The sequence below is a fragment of the Thalassophryne amazonica genome, chromosome 3, assembly GCF_902500255.1.
Source record: "Thalassophryne amazonica chromosome 3, fThaAma1.1, whole genome shotgun sequence".
Lineage (NCBI taxonomy): Eukaryota > Metazoa > Chordata > Actinopteri > Batrachoidiformes > Batrachoididae > Thalassophryne > Thalassophryne amazonica.
In genome coordinates, this window is record NC_047105.1 from 35,099,919 (window position 1) to 35,118,808 (window position 18,890).

The 18,890-nt window shown below is 40.8% G+C and overlaps 1 protein-coding gene across 2 annotated transcripts in view; it reads left to right on the forward strand.

The window, feature by feature from the left end:
- ppp4r1l (protein phosphatase 4, regulatory subunit 1-like) overlaps positions 1 to 18,890 on the forward strand; it is a 67,746-nt gene that overhangs the window by 44,954 nt on the left and 3,902 nt on the right. Inside the window, exons 11-18 of one of the 2 annotated variants that reach the window (XM_034166029.1) lie at positions 9,649 to 10,157; positions 11,724 to 12,028; positions 12,185 to 12,265; positions 12,398 to 12,583; positions 13,565 to 13,726; positions 14,777 to 14,877; positions 17,175 to 17,295; positions 17,554 to 17,688. In XM_034166029.1, the coding sequence (XP_034021920.1) occupies positions 9,649 to 10,157; positions 11,724 to 12,028; positions 12,185 to 12,265; positions 12,398 to 12,583; positions 13,565 to 13,726; positions 14,777 to 14,877; positions 17,175 to 17,295; positions 17,554 to 17,688 (1,600 nt within the window). The remainder of the gene's footprint in view (positions 1 to 9,648; positions 10,158 to 11,723; positions 12,029 to 12,184; positions 12,266 to 12,397; positions 12,584 to 13,564; positions 13,727 to 14,776; positions 14,878 to 17,174; positions 17,296 to 17,553; positions 17,689 to 18,890) is intronic. The other variant, XM_034166030.1, reaches the window with a different exon arrangement.

The window sequence follows — 18,890 nt, forward strand, 5'->3', positions numbered from 1 at the left end:
CAATTACTGAGAAACTATTAGAATTTGGTCTCAGCGAATTTAACAAGGTGTGTGGATCTGGGACACATGGTGCTCTTTTAATCACAGCAGCATTTACTGCCTGCAGATCTTGAATCATTCTCCACCCCACTGAGGGCGGAGCCTTTTTTACAGGAAATATGGGTGTGTTACATGGTGAATCTGGACATGGCACTATTACTCCTGCTGTTAATAAATTCTCTATTACTGGCCTGATTCCTTCAATTGCATCAGGTTTCAATGGATACTGTCTTACACATGGTCTGTATTCTGTTTTTGGTCTTATAACTACAGGTTGTGCATTTTTTATCAGTCCTACGTCTGAAGGACCTGTTGTCCACAATCCTGATGGTACAGAAGAGAGAAGATCATCCTCTTCAGGACTCAACTGAAACACTCAGGATTGTGAAGTGGACACATCAATGTGTGTTCCAGCTGTCAGCACCAATGAGACATTAACTGGCACTTTATACAATTTAGTTGATGGACTGAACTCCGTTCGTGGTCCAACTCTGCTCCAATCAGTGGCTGACAAAGCTGTTATGACTGTCAGTCCCAATTCTTGCCATTCTGTCAAATATGGCTTACAAAGTGACACATGCAAAGGCATACCTGTGAATCTCAATTTTAAAATGTCTTCAGTGGCACCTGTCACTGTTATGACAGCTGTTGAGTTGCCATCATGAATCAAATCGGTCATTGTCAGCTTCACAGGTGAAATGTTTTTCAATTTGTTTTCATAGTCACCATCCGGACCTGGAAGATCTTTATGCCACATTGTGACATGCAGGTCAGGTGGTGACATCTTTTGTTCAGGATTTTTTAGTAGGGCTGTCGCTTGCAAGACGACATCTTTACCCCATCCTGCAGCATCTTCTTCTGAAATGTCAAATATATAGTAATAGTGGAATGTGGGGTCATCGCTTTCTTCTCTTACCATGTTAACGCCTCCTGTGCGTTCAACAACTAATTTCCCTTGTTCCACAATTATGGACAAGCCCAATGCAGTCAATCCGTCTCGTCCTAAAAGGTTAACTGGACATTGTGGCATGCTCAACACTGACATAGTACATGTCAGGCCAAATGGATCTGCCAACGTTATGGGTTTAGTGATAGGGACGTCTGATGTTTGTCCATTTGCAGAGCGAACCCTAAAGATTTCGTTGCTTAATTGATGGACAGGTATGTTGTCATTACATGTGGTTCTACATGCTCCTGTATCACAAAGGAATGTCACTGGTCGTCCATTTACCAACAAAGTCACTTCTGGTTTTGGTTCCGGATTTCCCAGTAAGGCACACAGATCCATATCACAATCAGACTGCCTATCTGATGTGGAATCATGGATTATGGATTCTAGTCATTGTGGATACTGTGGCTGCGGAGGATTATTCCGTTGTGGAATTCCTCCTGCTGCTCCCTCAGTAGGTGGATTCGGACAATTTCTATACATATGTCCCTCTCTTCCACAGTTCCAACAAATTAGGGGACCCCGTGGTGGCCCTCCCTGTCTGTGCTGCTGTTGTGGTTGCCATGGTCCTTGACGTTGTGGCTGTCCACCTTGTCTATTTTGCCATGGCTTTTGGGGGCGTTTGCACTGCTTCTGCTGTCTTAAGTTACCCTGTTGGTAACATATTTCATCATCTCCGTGTGCTACATACACTCCTTTGTTGCTGTTCCCTGTCTTTTTCTGCTTTAAGACTCCTTCTGCATGACAGCAGTGTGTATGTGTTTCTTCCAATGTGCCTGTAGGCAATCCAATCCAATGTTTCTGTATCCAAGCGTTTATATCCTTATTGGAATGTTGGATCAGAGCGTTTTTCAATTGTTGTTCATACACTGGTGTTCCTGGCAATATGCCACTATGGACCCTAAATACACTCTCAAATCTGCATCTAAACTCTGTCCATGGTTCTCCTTCTTTCTGAGTTGTCCTGGTAATTTCAGTATAATTTATCTTTGGTCCTAACACACCTTTTGCACGTGTAATCATAGCTTCCACTCTTGTTTTCAAGACTGGATCATCATGTGGCAATGGTACGCCATCCTGGTCTGCAGGATTCCAGTCTCCGCGTATCTGACTCCATTTAGGGCCACATGCTTTCATCCACACCTGTTGGACTTCAGGTCCACTAAGGTGGTAAGAACTTCTAATGTTTTCTATATCCTGCATAAATCCCTCAATATCGACATGTGGCGATGGTATCATGTCGACTGCTGCTTTGATATCATCAGCATTCCATGTTCGATATACGAGCATGGTTGATCGATGTCCTGCTGTTCCTGCACGAGGATTTGGTACTTCTATCATAGGATAGGCACCTCCCTGGTCACTGTGTTCCACCAATGGGTTGTCCAAAGTATTACACTTTCACACAGTTATTTACACTTACACAAAACACTATTTACACATAGAAACACTTTTAATAATCGTACGCGTATTCTTATGCCAGGGGAGCTCGCCCTCCCGTGAAATTTAACTAATGTCCTGCATTAGGGGACTCCGCCGTCCCTGCCAAATTTAACTGCTTTTTTACAGTGCACGTATTTCTACCCGGGATTTCCTTTACGTATTAAAACAGAGGAGTCCGTATCCTCCTTCCGGAATTTAACTACGTGCGTCCCTCGCAACCGTAGAGGAGTCCGCCCTCCTTACAGAGTTTAACTGTGTTTCATTAACAGACGATTCTGTATCATCGCTTACGGAGTTTAACTGTTTTATGTGATCACTTTTATCCCCTACCGGTACGCGTATATAAACAGAGGAGTCCGCACCCTCCTTACAGAGTTTAACTGCTTTGCATTAACAGACGAGTCTGTATCATCGCTTGCGGAATTTAACTGTTTATGTGATCTGATCACCACTCACTCAGTACTATTTACAAAGAAATTATATATATATATACACACATATATATATATACATATATATATAAAATCTTTAACAGGGACCAGGAAGCAGAGTTGTAGAGAAAAAATTAGAGAAAAAAAATTACTCATAACCATCCCAAAGACGTATCGTTATCTTTGGCTGCTTTCAGTGATGCCGGTATTTGGTTAGACTCTTTCTCTCCGATTGTTCTGTCTGAGTTATTTTCATTAGTTACTTCATCCAAACCATCAACATGTTTATTAGACCCCATTCCTACCAGGCTGCTCAAGGAAGCCATACCATTATTTAATGCTTCGATCTTAAATATGATCAATCTGTCTTTGTTAGTTGGCTATGTACCACAGGCTTTTAAAAGGTGGCAGTAATTAAACCATTACTTAAAAAGCCATCACTTGACCCAGCTATCTTAGCTAATTATAGGCCAATCTCCAACCTTCCTTTTCTCTCAAAAATTCTTGAAAGGGTAGTTGTAAAACAGCTAACTGATCATCTGCAGAGGAATGGTCTATTTGAAGAGTTTCAGTCAGGTTTTAGAATTCATCATAGTACAGAAACAGCATTAGTGAAGGTTACAAATGATCTTCTTATGGCCTCGGACAGTGGACTCATCTCTGTGCTTGTTCTGTTAGACCTCAGTGCTGCTTTTGATACTGTTGACCATAAAATTTTATTACAGAGATTAGAGCATGCCATAGGTATTAAAGGCACTGCGCTGCGGTGGTTTGAATCATATTTGTCTAATAGATTACAATTTGTTCATGTAAATGGGGAATCTTCTTCACAGACTAAAGGTTCCACAAGGTTCTGTGCTAGGACCAATTTTATTCACTTTATACATGCTTCCCTTAGGCAGTATTATTAGACGGTATTGCTTAAATTTTCATTGTTACGCAGATTATACCCAGCTTTATCTATCCATGAAGCCAGAGGACACACACCAATTAGCTAAACTGCAGGATTGTCTTACAGACATAAAGACATGGATGACCTCTAATTTCCTGCTTTTAAACTCAGATAAAACTGAAGTTATTGTACTTGGCCCCACAAATCTTAGAAACATGGTGTCTAACCAGATCCTTACTCTGGATGGCATTACCCTGACCTCTAGTAATACTGTGAGAAATCTTGGAGTCATTTTTGATCAGGATATGTCATTCAAAGCACATATTAAACAAATATGTAGGACTGCTTTTTTTGCATTTACGCAATATCTCTAAAATCAGAAAGGTCTTGTCTCAGAGTGATGCTGAAAAACTAATTCATGCATTTATTTCCTCTAGGCTGGACTATTGTAATTCATTATTATCAGGTTGTCCTAAAAGTTCCCTAAAAAGCCTTCAGTTAATTCAAAATGCTGCAGCTAGAGTACTGACGGGGACTAGAAGGAGAGAGCATATCTCACCCATATTGGCCTCTCTTCATTGGCTTCCTGTTAATTCTAGAATAGAATTTAAAATTCTTCTTCTTACTTATAAGGTTTTGAATAATCAGGTCCCATCTTATCTTAGGGACCTCGTAGTACCATATCACCCCAATAGAGCGCTTCGCTCTCAGACTGCAGGCTTACTTGTAGTTCCTAGGGTTTGTAAGAGTAGAATGGGAGGCAGAGCCTTCAGCTTTCAGGCTCCTCTCCTGTGGAACCAGCTCCCAATTCAGATCAGGGAGACAGACACCCTCTCTACTTTTAAGATTAGGCTTAAAACTTTCCTTTTTGCTAAAGCTTATAGTTAGGGCTGGATCAGGTGACCCTAAACCATCCCTTAGTTATGCTGCTATAGACGTAGACTGCTGGGGGGTTCCCATGATGCACTGTTTCTTTCTCTTTTTGCTCTGTATGCACCACTCTGCATTTAATCATTAGTGATCGATCTCTGCTCCCCTCCACAGCATGTCTTTTTCCTGGTTCTCTCCCTCAGCCCCAACCAGTCCCAGCAGAAGACTGCCCCTCCCTGAGCCTGGTTCTGCTGGAGGTTTCTTCCTGTTAAAAGGGAGTTTTTCCTTCCCACTGTCGCCAAGTGCTTGCTCACAGGGGGTCGTTTTGACCGTTGGGGTTTTACATAATTATTGTATGGCCTTGCCTTACAATATAGAGCGCCTTGGGGCAACTGTTTGTTGTGATTTGGCGCTATATAAAAAAAATTGATTGATTGATTGATTGATTCAGAAACCGGAATATTGACCTTAACCCGAATATTAACGGCATGTAAACGTAGTCACAGTCACCCATGCTCCACCTCTTTATCCAGTTATGAGTTCGTCATGGCGTAGGCAGAGTAAGCACTGACGATATGGCGATGCCCAGATGTGGGCTTCATATAAACTCTTCCAGGTCACGATAGAAATCTTATGGGTGACGTCATGCAGAGTTTGTCTGGGGTGTGTGTGTGTGTGTGTGTGTGTGTGTGTGTGTGTGTGTGTGTGTGTGTGTGTGTGTGTATATATATATATATACACACACACACACACACACAAAACCCCAATACCCCAATTCCAATGAAGTTGGGACGTTGTGTAAAGTATAAATAAAAACAAAATACGATGATTTGCAAGTCCTCTTCAATCTATATTCAATTGAATATGTCACAAAGACAAGATATTTAATGTTCAGACTGATAAACTTTATGGTATTTGTGCAAATATTTGCTCATTTTGAAATTGATGCCTGCAACATGTTTCAAAAAGCTGGGACAGTGGTATGTTTACCACAATCTACTAAGGCATTCATGCAGAGGAACAAGTACAACGTTCTGGAATGGCCATCTCAGTCCCCAGACCTGAACATTATTGAAAAACTGTGGTGTGATTTAAGAGGGCTGTCCATGCTCAGAAACCAACAAACCTGACTGAACTGGAGATGTTTTGTAAAGAAGGGTCCAAAATACCTTCATCCAGAATCCAGACTCTCATTGGAAGCTGTAGGACGCGTTTAGAGGCTGTTATTTCTGCAAATCTTATAAACTTCATTTCACTTCTCAAATATCACTGTTTGTCTGCTTTATGATATATTTAACTGAAATTGCTGATCCAAACAACCAATGATTTATAAAGGAAAATCATGGAAATCATCGTGTGTGTGTGTGTGTGTGTGTGTGTGTGTGTGTGTGTGTGTGTGTGTGTGTATATATATATATATATATATATATATATATATATATATATATATATATATACAACCCCAATTCCAATGAATTTGGGACATTATGTAAAATGTAAATAAAAACAGAATACAATGTTAACATCCCCTTTCCTTCTAACAACACTCAATAAGCGTGTGGGAACTGAGGACACTAATTGTTGAAGCTTTGTAGATGGAATTCTTTCCCATTCTTGCTTGATGTACAACTTCAGTTGTTCAACAGTCCGGGGTCTCTGTTGTCATATTTTGCGCTTCATAATCCGCCACACATTTTCAATGGGCGACAGGTCTGGACTGCAGGCAGGCCAGTCTAGTACCCGCACTCTTTGACTACGAAGCCACGCTGATGTAACGTGCAGAATGTGGCTTGACATTGTCTTGCTGAAATAAGCAGGGATGTCCCTGAAAAAGACGTTGCTTGGATGGCAGCATGTGTTGCTCCAAAAGATGGATGTACCTTTCAGCATTGATGGTGCCATCACAGATGTATAAGTTGCCCATGCCATGGGCACTAACACACCCCCATACCATCACAGATGCTGGCTTTTGAACTTTGCACTGGTAACAATCTGGATGGTCTTTTTACTCTTGTCTGGAGGACATGACGTCCGTGATTTCCAAAAAACATTTTGAAATGTGGACTCATCAGTCCACAGCACACGTTTCCACTTTGCATCTGTCCATTTCACATGAGCTCAGGCCCAGAGAAGGTGGCGGCATTTCTGGATGTTTTTGATGTATGGCTTTCGCTTTACATGATAGAATTTTAACTTGCCCTTGTAGATGTAGCGACGAACTTGTTAACTGACAATGATTTTCTGAAGTGTTCCTGAGTCGACACAGTAAAATCCTTTACACAATGATGTCGGTTTTTAACGCAGTGCTACCTGAGAGATCAAAGGTCACGGGCATTCAATGTTGGTTTTCGGCCTTGCCGCTTACGTGTTGGAAGTTCTCCAGATTCTCTGAATCTTCTGATTATGTTATGGACTGTAGATGATGGAATCCCTAAATTCCTTGCAATTGAATGTTGGGAAACATTGTTCTTAAACTGTTGGACTATTGCCCCATCTTTGCTTGTGAACGGCTGAGCCTTTTGGGGATGCTCCTTTTATACCCAGTCATGAAACTCACCTGTTTCCAATTAACGTGTTCACCTGTGGAATGTTCCAAACATGTGTTCTTTGAACATTCATCAACTTTCCCCCGTTCCAGCTTTTTTGAAACGTGTTGCAGGCATCTATTTCAAAATGAGCAAATATTTGCACAAAAACAATAAAGTTTATCAGTTTGAACATTAAATATCTTGTCTTTGTGGTGTATTCAGTTGAATATAGGTTGAAGAGGATTTGCAAATCGTATTCTGTTTTATTTACATTTTACACATTGTCCCAACTTCATTGGAATTGGGGTTGTAGGACAGCTAGGTTAAGGTAAAGCCAACTGTAATGTTTTCAAAATATATAGGAGTTTTAGCTCTTAACAGATGTTTCTGTCTGTTCAGTGTCACCAAGAGACAGTTTACTTTTCTGAATTTTTTGTGCCTCACACAGTAAGATTAATTACCGCATTCACTTCTGCTTGCTAATGTGGTGTTTGTACACTCAACAAAAATATAAATGCAACACTTTTGGTTTTGCTCCCATTTTGTATGAGATGAACTCAAAGATCTAAAACTTTTTCCACATACACAATATCACCGTTTTCCTCAAATATTGTTCACAAACCAGTCTAAATCTGTGATAGTGAGCACTTCTCCTTTGCTGAGATAATCCATCCCACCTCACAGGTGTGCCATATCAAGATGCTGATTAGACACCATGATTAGTGCACAGGTGTGCCTTAGACTGCCCACAATAAAAGGCCACTCTGAAAGGTGCAGTTTTATCACACAGCACAATGCCACAGATGTCGCAAGATTTGAGGGAGCGTGCAATTGGCATGCTGACAGCAGGAATGTCAACCAGAGCTGTTGCTCGTGTATTGAATGTTAATTTCTCTACCATAAGCCGTCTCCAAAGGTGTTTCAGAGAATTTGGCAGTACATCCAACAAGCCTTACAACCGCAGACCACGTGTAACCACACCAGCCCAGGACCTCCACATCCAGCATGTTCACCTCCAAGATCGTCTGAGACCAGCCAGTCGGACAGCTGCTGAAACAATCTGTTTGCATAACCAAAGAATTTCTGCAGAAACCGTCTCAGGGAAGCTCATCTGCATGCTCATCGTCCTCATCGGGGTCTCGACCTGACTCCAGTTCGTCGTCGTAACCGACTTGAGTGGGCAAATGCTCACATTTACTGGCGTTTGGCACGTTGGAGAGGTGTTCTCTTCACGGATGAATCCCGGTTCACACTGTTCAGGGCAGATGGCAGACAGTGTGTGTGGCATCGTGTGGGTGAGCGGTTTTCTGATGTCAATGTTGTGGATTGAGTGGCCCATGGTGGCGGTGGGGTTATGGTATGGGCAGGCGTCTGTTATGGATGAAGAACACAGGTGCATTTTATTGATGGCATTTTGAATGCACAGAGATACCGTGACGAAATCCTGAGACCCATTGTTGTGCCATACATCCAAGAACATCACCTCATGTTGCAGCAGGATAATGCACGGCCCCATGTTGCAAGGATCTGGACACAGTTCTTGGAAGCTGAAAATGTCCCAGTTCTTGCATGGCCGGCATACTCACCGGACATGTCACCCATTGAGCATGTTTGGGATGCTCTGGACCGGCGTATACGACAGCGTGTACCAGTTCCTGCCAATATCCAGCAACTTCGCACAGCCATTGAAGAGGAGTGGACCAACATTCCACAGGCCACAATTGACAACCTGGTCAACTCTATGTGAAGGAGATGTGTTGCACTGCATGAGGCAAATGGTGGTCACACCAGATACTGACTGGTATCCCCCCCCCAATAAAACAAAACTGCACCTTTCAGAGTGGCCTTTTATTGTGGACAGTCTAAGGCACACCTGTGCACTAATCATGGTGTCTAATCAGCATCTTGATATGGCACATCTGTGAGGTGGGATGGATTATCTCAGCAAAGGAGAAGTGCTCACTATCACAGATTTAGACTGGTTTGTGAACAATATTTGAGGGAAATGGTGATATTGTGTATGTGGAAAAAGTTTTAGATCTTTGAGTTCATCTCATACAAAATGGGAGCAAAACCAAAAGTGTTGCGTTTATATTTTTGAGTGTATTATTTATTTAGTTTTTACATGAAGCAGTACTACCTCATATCGAAAATAAATGTGATTTGTTGTTCTTCATTATGCATTTTTAGGCAAATGTCACAAATACGCCTGTGTGACATCTAGTCCAGAAAATACTGTTAATTAATTAATTATGAGGGTGTTTTACTTTATGCATATTACAAGAGTTTTTAAAAGTTACACTCGGTTGCTGCAGCTTACATTTCGACAATAGTGCAGACACATTTTGTGTTGGATTTTAAGCTGTATCTCTGATCAGAACTTTAGATTTGTAAGGTCAGAACTAGCTGGTGGTTATCCGAAAGCATGGTGTTGATGTGATACAGCATACATTATGCTTCTGAAACACTTAACACTTGTGCTTTTTCTCGTTTTAGTGACTGCTCCCTAAACTCCTTGAACTGTTCTGGAATTACCAGCTGTTGCACAGACAGAACAATTACTCACACACCTCCAAATCAGGATGGGCGTGCAACACCATCCCCAGAGCATGTTGTAACAACAGACAGTGAGGAAATGCACAACTGTGATGACAGTCTTGCTTCTGTGCCTGAAGAGGTGCATGACAGTTTTAACGTCTCCACCCCAAATTGTGACAGCAGCTCCACAAACACATACAGTGAACTAAACACAAAAGAAATGGACCAGACAGATGAGGACTTTAATTCTTTTCACTATTGGAGATCACCTTTGCCAGACATCAGTGATGAGTTGGAGATGCTGAGTAGTCATACAACAGTGGAGGTGGTAAAGAAAGAGGAGGTGCAGGAAGAAGCTGAGGGTGCATATCTTGACTCAAAGATCAGTCCTGGTAAAGCCACCAGTGACCAGATCCAGAAGGCCTTGGATTGTTTGCAACCACACATGGACGACCCTGATGTACAAGGTGAGTATATAGAGTAGGGATGCAGCTATTATTTGTCAGAGTGCTGTTAGTTATTTTGTTATGTATTGAGTTTGAAAATCTGATCCCTCAGGAAAAAAAAGGTGGGGGCTATGAAGCATGTTGGGATTCTGGCAAGTAGAGGCTTGCAACCCATACTGCTGGTGTTTCTCCAGGATGTCATGTTCTACTCCTAAAATGGGTGATCATTGTTGATGTAATTCCCAGCATTCCTACTACTTATGATAATTATAGGTGCATCTGTGGGGAGCTTGGAGTAGAGTCGCTGCTCCTTTGCGTTGAAAGGAGCCAGCTGAGGTGGTTCGGGCATCTGGTAAGGATGCCTCCTGGGCACCTCCCGAGGGAGGTGTTCCAGGCACGTCCATCTGGGAAGAGACCCCGGGGAAGACCCAGGACTAGGTGGAGAGATTATATCTCCACACTGGCCTGGGAACACCTCGGGATCCCCCAGTCAGAGGTGGTCAATTTGGCACGGGAAAGGGAAGTCTGGTGTCCCCTGCTGGAGCTGTTGCCCCCGCGACCCCCACCAAAAAAATATTATTGTTTTGCCTCTTATTTGTACAGTAGATGGCAAAAATAGAACTTGGATAGTGGGCCAGAGAGGAGGTGTTGGGATGAACTTTCACGATTCAAAACGCTGTAGTAAAATACTGATTATAGTACGAGTGTATTTGTCACTTAAAGCCTTGGTCCCACCGAATAATAAGCCATGAATAATGAGCCACGCATGGATGTGTCAGAGATTATTTGAAGAATGGTCCACATTTTAAGCTATCATGTATCCGCTACTAAGGCGCCTCTATGTACCTCACATGTGCCAGGTATCGGCCTCTAGTGAACCACGCCCGACCTGTCATTTGATCCCCGGCCAGTCTCGAATGGCTCGTGTCGCTGCATATGATCCATGTCAAGTCACATATGATCCATGTAGCACCATGTAACACGATGTTGGTGTATGTTTAGGCATGGCTTTGGTCCAAACTTTCAGCCCTCCCACACTTGGTCCCTTTAAAGTGTGGGTTTTCAATTCACAGCATCCATTCAAGATGATGTCACACTTTTTAAACGCAGTCCAAAAAAGATGCTCCTGTACAGTCCGTCGGTGTGCACATCCCTGCGCCAGGCTGCTGTTCACCTGTGTTCCAGAGTCATTAAATGCAGCAGTTCTGTGTGTTCACCCAGCTCTCTGACAAAAAAAAAAAGACACCATAATGAAATGGCTGCTTTAATTATATACACCCGCAACTGTGTGGATGATTGCCTGATTTAAAAAAACAAAAAAAAACAACAAAAAAAACCCCAGCTTTGTTACCGGCTAAAGTCATTTGTGTATTGCGTCAGTGTGTAGTATCATCACAGTGAAACAATTCCTTAAGACAGAAAATGTGCCTCAATCTTTGTTTCTCAAGCTCATTATGAAATTGTTAAACTTCAGACAACATAGTTGAATGTAGTGTCTTGTAGTTAACAATCAGCTCTGGCTGCATATTTCTTTGGAATATTTGACAACTTGCTGTTAAGATTAATCTGTGTACCTTTTACTTCTAGCTCAGGTCCAGGTGCTGTCAGCAGCTCTGAAGGCTGCCCAGCTTGACAGCCCAGGAGACAATGACCCTTTAGAAGCCCAAGAAGCAAGTGAACCAGAGAACAGTACTTTCAGTCTGTCTGAGGAGAACGTATCTGTAAAGGTTCCATTGGAGGAGGAAACGAGTCCTCCAGAAGAGGTACAAAAGCCAGAACCCGTGCCAGCTTTGGAGTCATCCCCCATCCAGGAGCAAGGAGATGAGGAGACACAGACAGAGCCTGTGGAGGAGCAGGAAGTGTCTCCTCCTTGCTCACATTTTATGGTACAGGCCAATTGTGTATTTATATTCCTTGGGTATACGCTTTTGTTCAATAACTGCATATACTCACCGTTCTATGAGATACCAGAGATTTTGTAAACTTCAAAGTGTATTTGTTTATTTTTGTTGTTTTTTTAAATTGGTTTATATATATGTTTTCATCAGGGGTGTGATCTGATTGAAAGTTTAGAAGAGGAGGCAAAGGAAGACTCTGCTCTCAGCCCAGAGGATAAACCAAAGGTCCAGGTCAGTAAGTCCGTGCTGCTGTCAGATTTTCTGAATTATTTACAGCTGACACATGTATTGTTATTAAATTCCTTTTCTCTTTCTGTTTCTCTTTGGTTAACACTGCTATTTAACCTCTTGTTCTGTTTGCAGAACGTTATTCCCCAGCAGCTACTGGATCAGTACCTCTCTATGACGGACCCGGCACGGGCCCAGACTGTGGATACGGAGATCGCTAAACACTGTGCCTTCAGTCTGCCTGGGGTGGCTCTTACTCTGGGTCGTCAGAACTGGCATTGCCTCAAGGACACATACGAAACACTGGCTACCGATGTACAGGTTCGTAGAGAATGGGGACCCAAGATGTTAAATTTGGTGTTGTCAATTAAAAATCAAATAAACCACAAGAAATTTTTAAACAACAAGCTGACACTGATTACTGGAAGTAAATGTCAGTTTTTAAAAACTCACCAAATGATTAGTTATTGGTGACAATCCACATTCAGAAAATTTTATACCACAGTGGGTAATTCAGTTGATAGTTCATAATAAGTAAAATAAGATACTAATAACATACGTGGCAGCAACATTCTAACCTACTGGCCATCAGAGTATATGGTCATATCTTTATGGGCTTACACATAAACCAGGTTAAAAACAAGCTACGCTTGACATTGGTCATTTAGCAGGAGCTTCCGTCACAGATTGTTTTCCTAGGGGTGCAAGATGGCGCCACCCTGAGGGCATTTAAGCAAATTACTTGAAGAGAACACAGTCAGGTCGGCTAATAATACTTTTTGCTTCTGGATCATGTTTCTTCCAGAGTAAACTGAAGTCCTTTAACTTTAGCAGACTTTAACTATGTTAACAGATAAGTCTCAGTTGTTGAGCTGATTCATGTAGAGATTTAATGTTTGTCCAAACAGGACAGGAATACTAATCACTGTCCATGTGATAGTTAGATAGAATATCAAAACATTAACCCTATGATGAAATCTGCAGTAGTTATTCAGGGGCTGGTTTGTGTTCCACTGAATCCTTTGAATATAATTTGGAAAATATCATTATAGCTGTTGTGTAAAACGTCTTTATACTGATTAGGATTTCTGAAATCCTAATAGGAATCTTGCCTCATCTCAGATGTTGCGACAAAAACAGTATTGAAACTTTATTGGTCGCAGAGCTAATTTTTTTTCTTTAATTTTTTTTTTAATCCTTTCAATCATGTACTTGTGTACATATTTAGAGCTACTGTAATCCTTTAAATTATTTTCACACTTCTTTTTTTTCTCTCCCCATCACTGCTTTTCCCGCTGTCAGTGGAAGGTGCGGCGTACCCTGGCTTTTTCCATCCACGAGTTGGCAGTTATCCTGGGGGACCAGCTGACTGCAGCAGATTTGGTACCCATCTTCAATGGTTTCCTCAAAGACCTGGATGAGGTTCGCATTGGTGTTCTTAAACACCTCTATGACTTCCTCAAGGTAAGATGGTGCAACTCCTCACATGCAAAACATTTAAGAGATAAATTAGCTGCAGCCAGGTGGTCTGACGTTGGAGTGCGTGGCTCTGGACTGAGGTTGGGGGCAGTAACCTGGACTGGTATCAGCATGCTCAGTCATACAAGGCCTTAGTCGAAAAACCCCCACATTTGTAATTTTCTTTCAACTTTTTTCTCAAAATATTTCACACTAAACTGAACCTTGAGTCACAAATTAAATGAAACGGTATGTTGGATGTATGTGTTCCTCATTTTTATAAACTCTGTGTAGACCATAGTGATATTTAATGCCCCACCCCCACCCTCAACCTCCGCCCTACAAAAATTTAGAAGGTACCAGGTATGTAGGAATCACCTTGTCTTTTTGTGAATTTTGTGAGTGCAATTCTTCTTAAACCGTTTGGTGAACGTCAATGAAACTTATGAACAGCATATAAAAATATAGATTAAGGAAAATAATTCTGTTCTGATGTTGTCAAAAGGAGATAATTGGATTTTATCTTTAATTGAGGCATCATATGACATTGATTTTGTAAGTATAACTAGTCGTCAACTGTATTACGGATTTCATTGAAAATCATTTTGGTCAGAGGTAGATGATTGGAATTTTTTTTAATTGGTACATCATATGATGGTGACTCCATAAGCGCAACTCCTTCTAAACTGCTTTATCCATTTCACTTAAACTTCACATGATGAGTAGCCCAGCATGTGAATATGAGCATAGAAAATAAATCTGGTCTCAAGTTTTCATGGGGAGATAATTTGAATTTTGGTGTTGTTTGTCCTTTTTTAAATAGATTTTATTTGTCACATTTACAGAAGTTGACCAGTTTTAATTCAGGGGTTCTTCACAAAGGATTTACTACTGCTGATATACAGTATAATGCATACAAATAACTAGTATTGCATAGTGGAGGGTATCATTTTGTGAGCTTGCTCACACATCTCTCATTTTTGTTACTTTCAAACAAAAATTAAGATATGATTTTTTTTTTCCCCCCCACCCACCCCCCATCATCCTTTATTCCAGTTGCTCCATGCAGACAAGAGGAGAGAATATTTATACCAGCTGCAAGAGTTCATGGTGACAGACAACAGCCGCAACTGGAGATTCAGATATGAGCTGGCAGAGTACGTCTCCTTTCCCTCTTCCAGGACCAGAGATTTAGAAATAATGACATTTCAGTTTTAGCTTTCTTCCAGTCTTCTTAATCACCAATGAAAAGATATGAGTTTTGATGGTTGTTTGTGGTGGCCAGGATTAAAATCCTGACCTACTGGTTGTGTGATATGTCTTAAAAGAAAATAAAACACAAATATTCTAAATGATGCATGGTGTATTTGATGTGCTGTGAGGTTAAAACCTGCAGAAATGACCTTAAGAGTAAGCTGGTGACATTTATTTCTTTATTTTAAGAGGTTTGGTCATTTTAATCAACTAACAAATCTTTTTAACACTATATGGGGTCACCGATCACCTGAACCTGAGTAACAATACAGTATTCACTTACACCTAATAGCAGCTCTCCAAACTGAAAACAGTTTGAAGTGGCAATTGTTGTTGACCTCTTTAGAGTTCTATGTATGCATTTGTTGTGAAAGTGATATTATCTCATCTTTTTAAATGTGGCTCAATATGAGATTATTTAATTTCTTGTCTGGCCTCAAAAAGCCACCCAATTTTATCTACAACCCCTGGCAAAAATTATGGAATCACTGGCCTCGGAGGATGTTCATTCAGTTGTTTAATTTTGTAGAAAAAAGCAGATCACAGACATGACACAAAACTAAAGTAATTTCAAATGGCAACTTTCTGGCTTTAAGAAACACTATAAGAAATCAGGAAAAAAATTGTGGCAGTCAGTAACGGTTACTTTTTTAGACCAAGCAGAGGGGAAAAAATATGGACTCACTCAATTCTGAGGAAAAAATTATGGAATCATGAAAAACAAAAGAATGCTCCAACACATCACTAGTATTCTGTTGCACCACCTCTGGCTTTTATAACAGCTTGCAGTCTCTGAGGCATGGACTTAATGAGTGACAAACAGTACTCTTCATCAATCTGGCTCCAACTTTCTCTTATTGCTGTTGCCAGATCAGCTTTGCAGGTTGGAGCCTTGTCATGGACCATTTTCTTCATCTTCCACCAAAGATTTTCAATTGGATTAAGATCCAGACTATTTGCAGGCAATGACATTGACCCTATGTGTCTTTTTGCAAGGAATGTTTTCACAGTTTTTGCTCTATGGCAAGATGCATTATTATCTTGAAAAATGATTTCATCATCCCCAAACATCCTTTCAATTGATGGGATAAGAAAAGTGTCCAAAATATCAACGTAAACTTGTGCATTTATTGATGATGTAATGACAGCCATCTCCCCAGTGCCTTTACCTGACATGCAGCCCCATATCATCGACTGTGGAAATTTACATGTTCTCTTCAGGCAGTCATCTTTATAAATTTCATTGGAACGGCACCAAACAAAAGTTCCAGCATCATCACCTTGCCCAATGCAGATTCGAGATTCATCACTGAATATGACTTTCATCCAGTCATCCACAGTCCACGATTGCTTTTCCTTAGCCCATTGTAACCTTGTTTTTTTTCTGTTTAGGTGTTAATGATGGCTTTCATTTAGCTTTTCTGTATGTAAATCCAATTTCCTTTAGGCGGTTTCTTACAGTTCGGTCACAGACATTGACTCCAGTTTCCTCCCATTCATTCCTCATTTGTTTTGTTGTGCATTTTCGATTTTTGAGACAAATTGCTTTAAGTTTTCTGTCTTGACGCTTTGATGTCTTCCTTGGTCTACCAGTATGTTTGCCTTTAACAACCTTCCCATGTTTGTATTTGGTCCAGAGTTTAGACACAGCTGACTGTGAACAACCAACATCTTTTGCAACATTGCGTGATGATTTACCCTCTTTTAAGAGTTTGATAATCCTCTCCTTTGTTTCAATTGACATCTCTCGTGTTGGAGCCATGATTCATGTCAGTCCACTTGGTGCAGCAGCTCTCCAAGGTGTGATCGCTGCTTTTATAGATGCAGACTAACGAGCAGATCTGATTTCATGCAGGTGTTAGTTTTGGAGATGAAAATTTACAGGGTGATTCCATAATTTATTCCTCAGAATTGAGTGAGTCCATATTTTTTTTCCCTCTGCTTGGTCTAAAAAAGTAACCGTTACTGACTGCCAGAAAGTTGCCATTTGAAATGACTTTAGTTTTGTGTCATGTCTGTGATCTGCTTTTTTTCTACAAAATTAAACAACTGAATGAACATCCTCAGAGGCCGGTGATTCCATAATTTTTGCCAGGGGTTGTATGCAGGAATTGAAAGGGAGTTTTAGGTGTGTAACCAGGATAGTAGTAACTGACAGTACCACGATGCTTGTTTTACTGGAATGTCGTTCTCCTTGCAGGCAGCTAATTTTGATCATCGAGTTGTACAGCCACTATGATGTGTACGACTACCTCAGACAGATAGCGCTCACTCTCTGCTCTGACAAAGTCTCTGAAGTCAGGTGGATCTCGTACAAACTGGTGAGTCGACAACAGTATTTTCAGCAGAAATGCTGGAACATCTCAGATGAAAAGGAGGAGAGTCTGATTTTCTCATTATGTTATAATAATGTCCTGGCTGATGGTTGGTATTTCATCTTCTCAGTGTAGGTACGGAGACTGCGTAGTATACTTACTGTACTTTTTCCTCATTAGTTTGACATGATAGTTCTCCTAATACTTTAACTCAACCAACTGCATGTTGTGTGTGTAATAAATTGAGTTTTGAACTGTTCCCAGGTTGTAGAGATCCTACAGAAGCTGTATGCATGTGGTGCTCATGATCTGGGCCTGAACTTCATCAATGAGCTCACAGTCAGGTTCTGCCACTGTCCCAAGTGGGTGGGACGGCAGGCGTTTGCCTTCATCTGTCAGGTCTGTAGGTCTGAGTTCGTTTTTTTTTTTTTGTTTTTTTTTTTACACAACATTCTGTTCGCAAGTAGAAAAATGCAGATGTGTTGGAGTTTATTTATATTTGCATTAAATCACAACAGCAGCTCATTTGAAATATGATATACAGAATACAAGGTTGAGCTCTGACACACCTCATGAGCAACAAAATGTTAAGGAGCTGCACCCTCCGTCAGACCGTGATCGAGCTGCTCACCTTTGAGCCAGGGAGAACATAGAGAGGGCCGACTTCCTATATGCTGCGTTGTAATTGGCTGAGCGCATGCCGCCATTTTGAGTGTGTGTAACTGGGTGTTGCTATAGACGCACAATGGCAGTCTTTGTGTCACTCTAGAGTCATATTAGAGACAAAAGTTTCTGTTTATGTGAATTTTTCATGACCATGGATCATAACTATCATACCAGCAGCATCAGAAAAACATCAAGATCTAAAGAAACAGAGTGTTCGGCTATCAGTTGCACCAAGTAGACTAAAACAAACAAGGAAGTGGCATTTTACTCTTTTACAAAGGGTATCGTTAAGAAATGATTTGATCCACCGACATCAATAACCTTTTTGCTTAACGATTCCCTTATCGGTCCTTCAGAGTGGCTGTTGTTTTTGGGGGTGTTGGTCAGGAAAATGATGATTTTTCTGCATTGATTACAGACCCTGCAAGCAGGTCTGTAATCAAGTTTTCTGCAGCACGGCTTTGCTTTGAACCTTGAACCAATTGAAGCAGTGATTCGATCTAATGCTTCATTGGTTCATTGTTTTATTTTGCTTTCTTAATTTTCCCCCGCTAAAACCCTAAAGAGCATATGTCTGTGAGTAATATTTACCTTTTTTATGTTAAACCGACCTGTTGTGGTCTTCTGAAACAGTTGATAGATGTATTTTATAACTTAAAAACGGGACAGATGCTAACGCGTTAGCATGTCTATGGTATTTTCAATGTTAAAGTTAGCATTAAGCCGTTGCAGCTGTCAGCACATTAGTGTGCATTTGTTTTCTGTATAACAATGGCTCAGTGTTTGTTGTCATAAGAGTCAAATGTATTACAAATTGTAATATTTTTAAATTTATTTTTGTTTATATATTAATAATAACAGCAACAACAACAATAATAGTAATAATAACTAATAATGCTGCAATACAATTTTAGAGAAAGAGACAAAAGACCCTG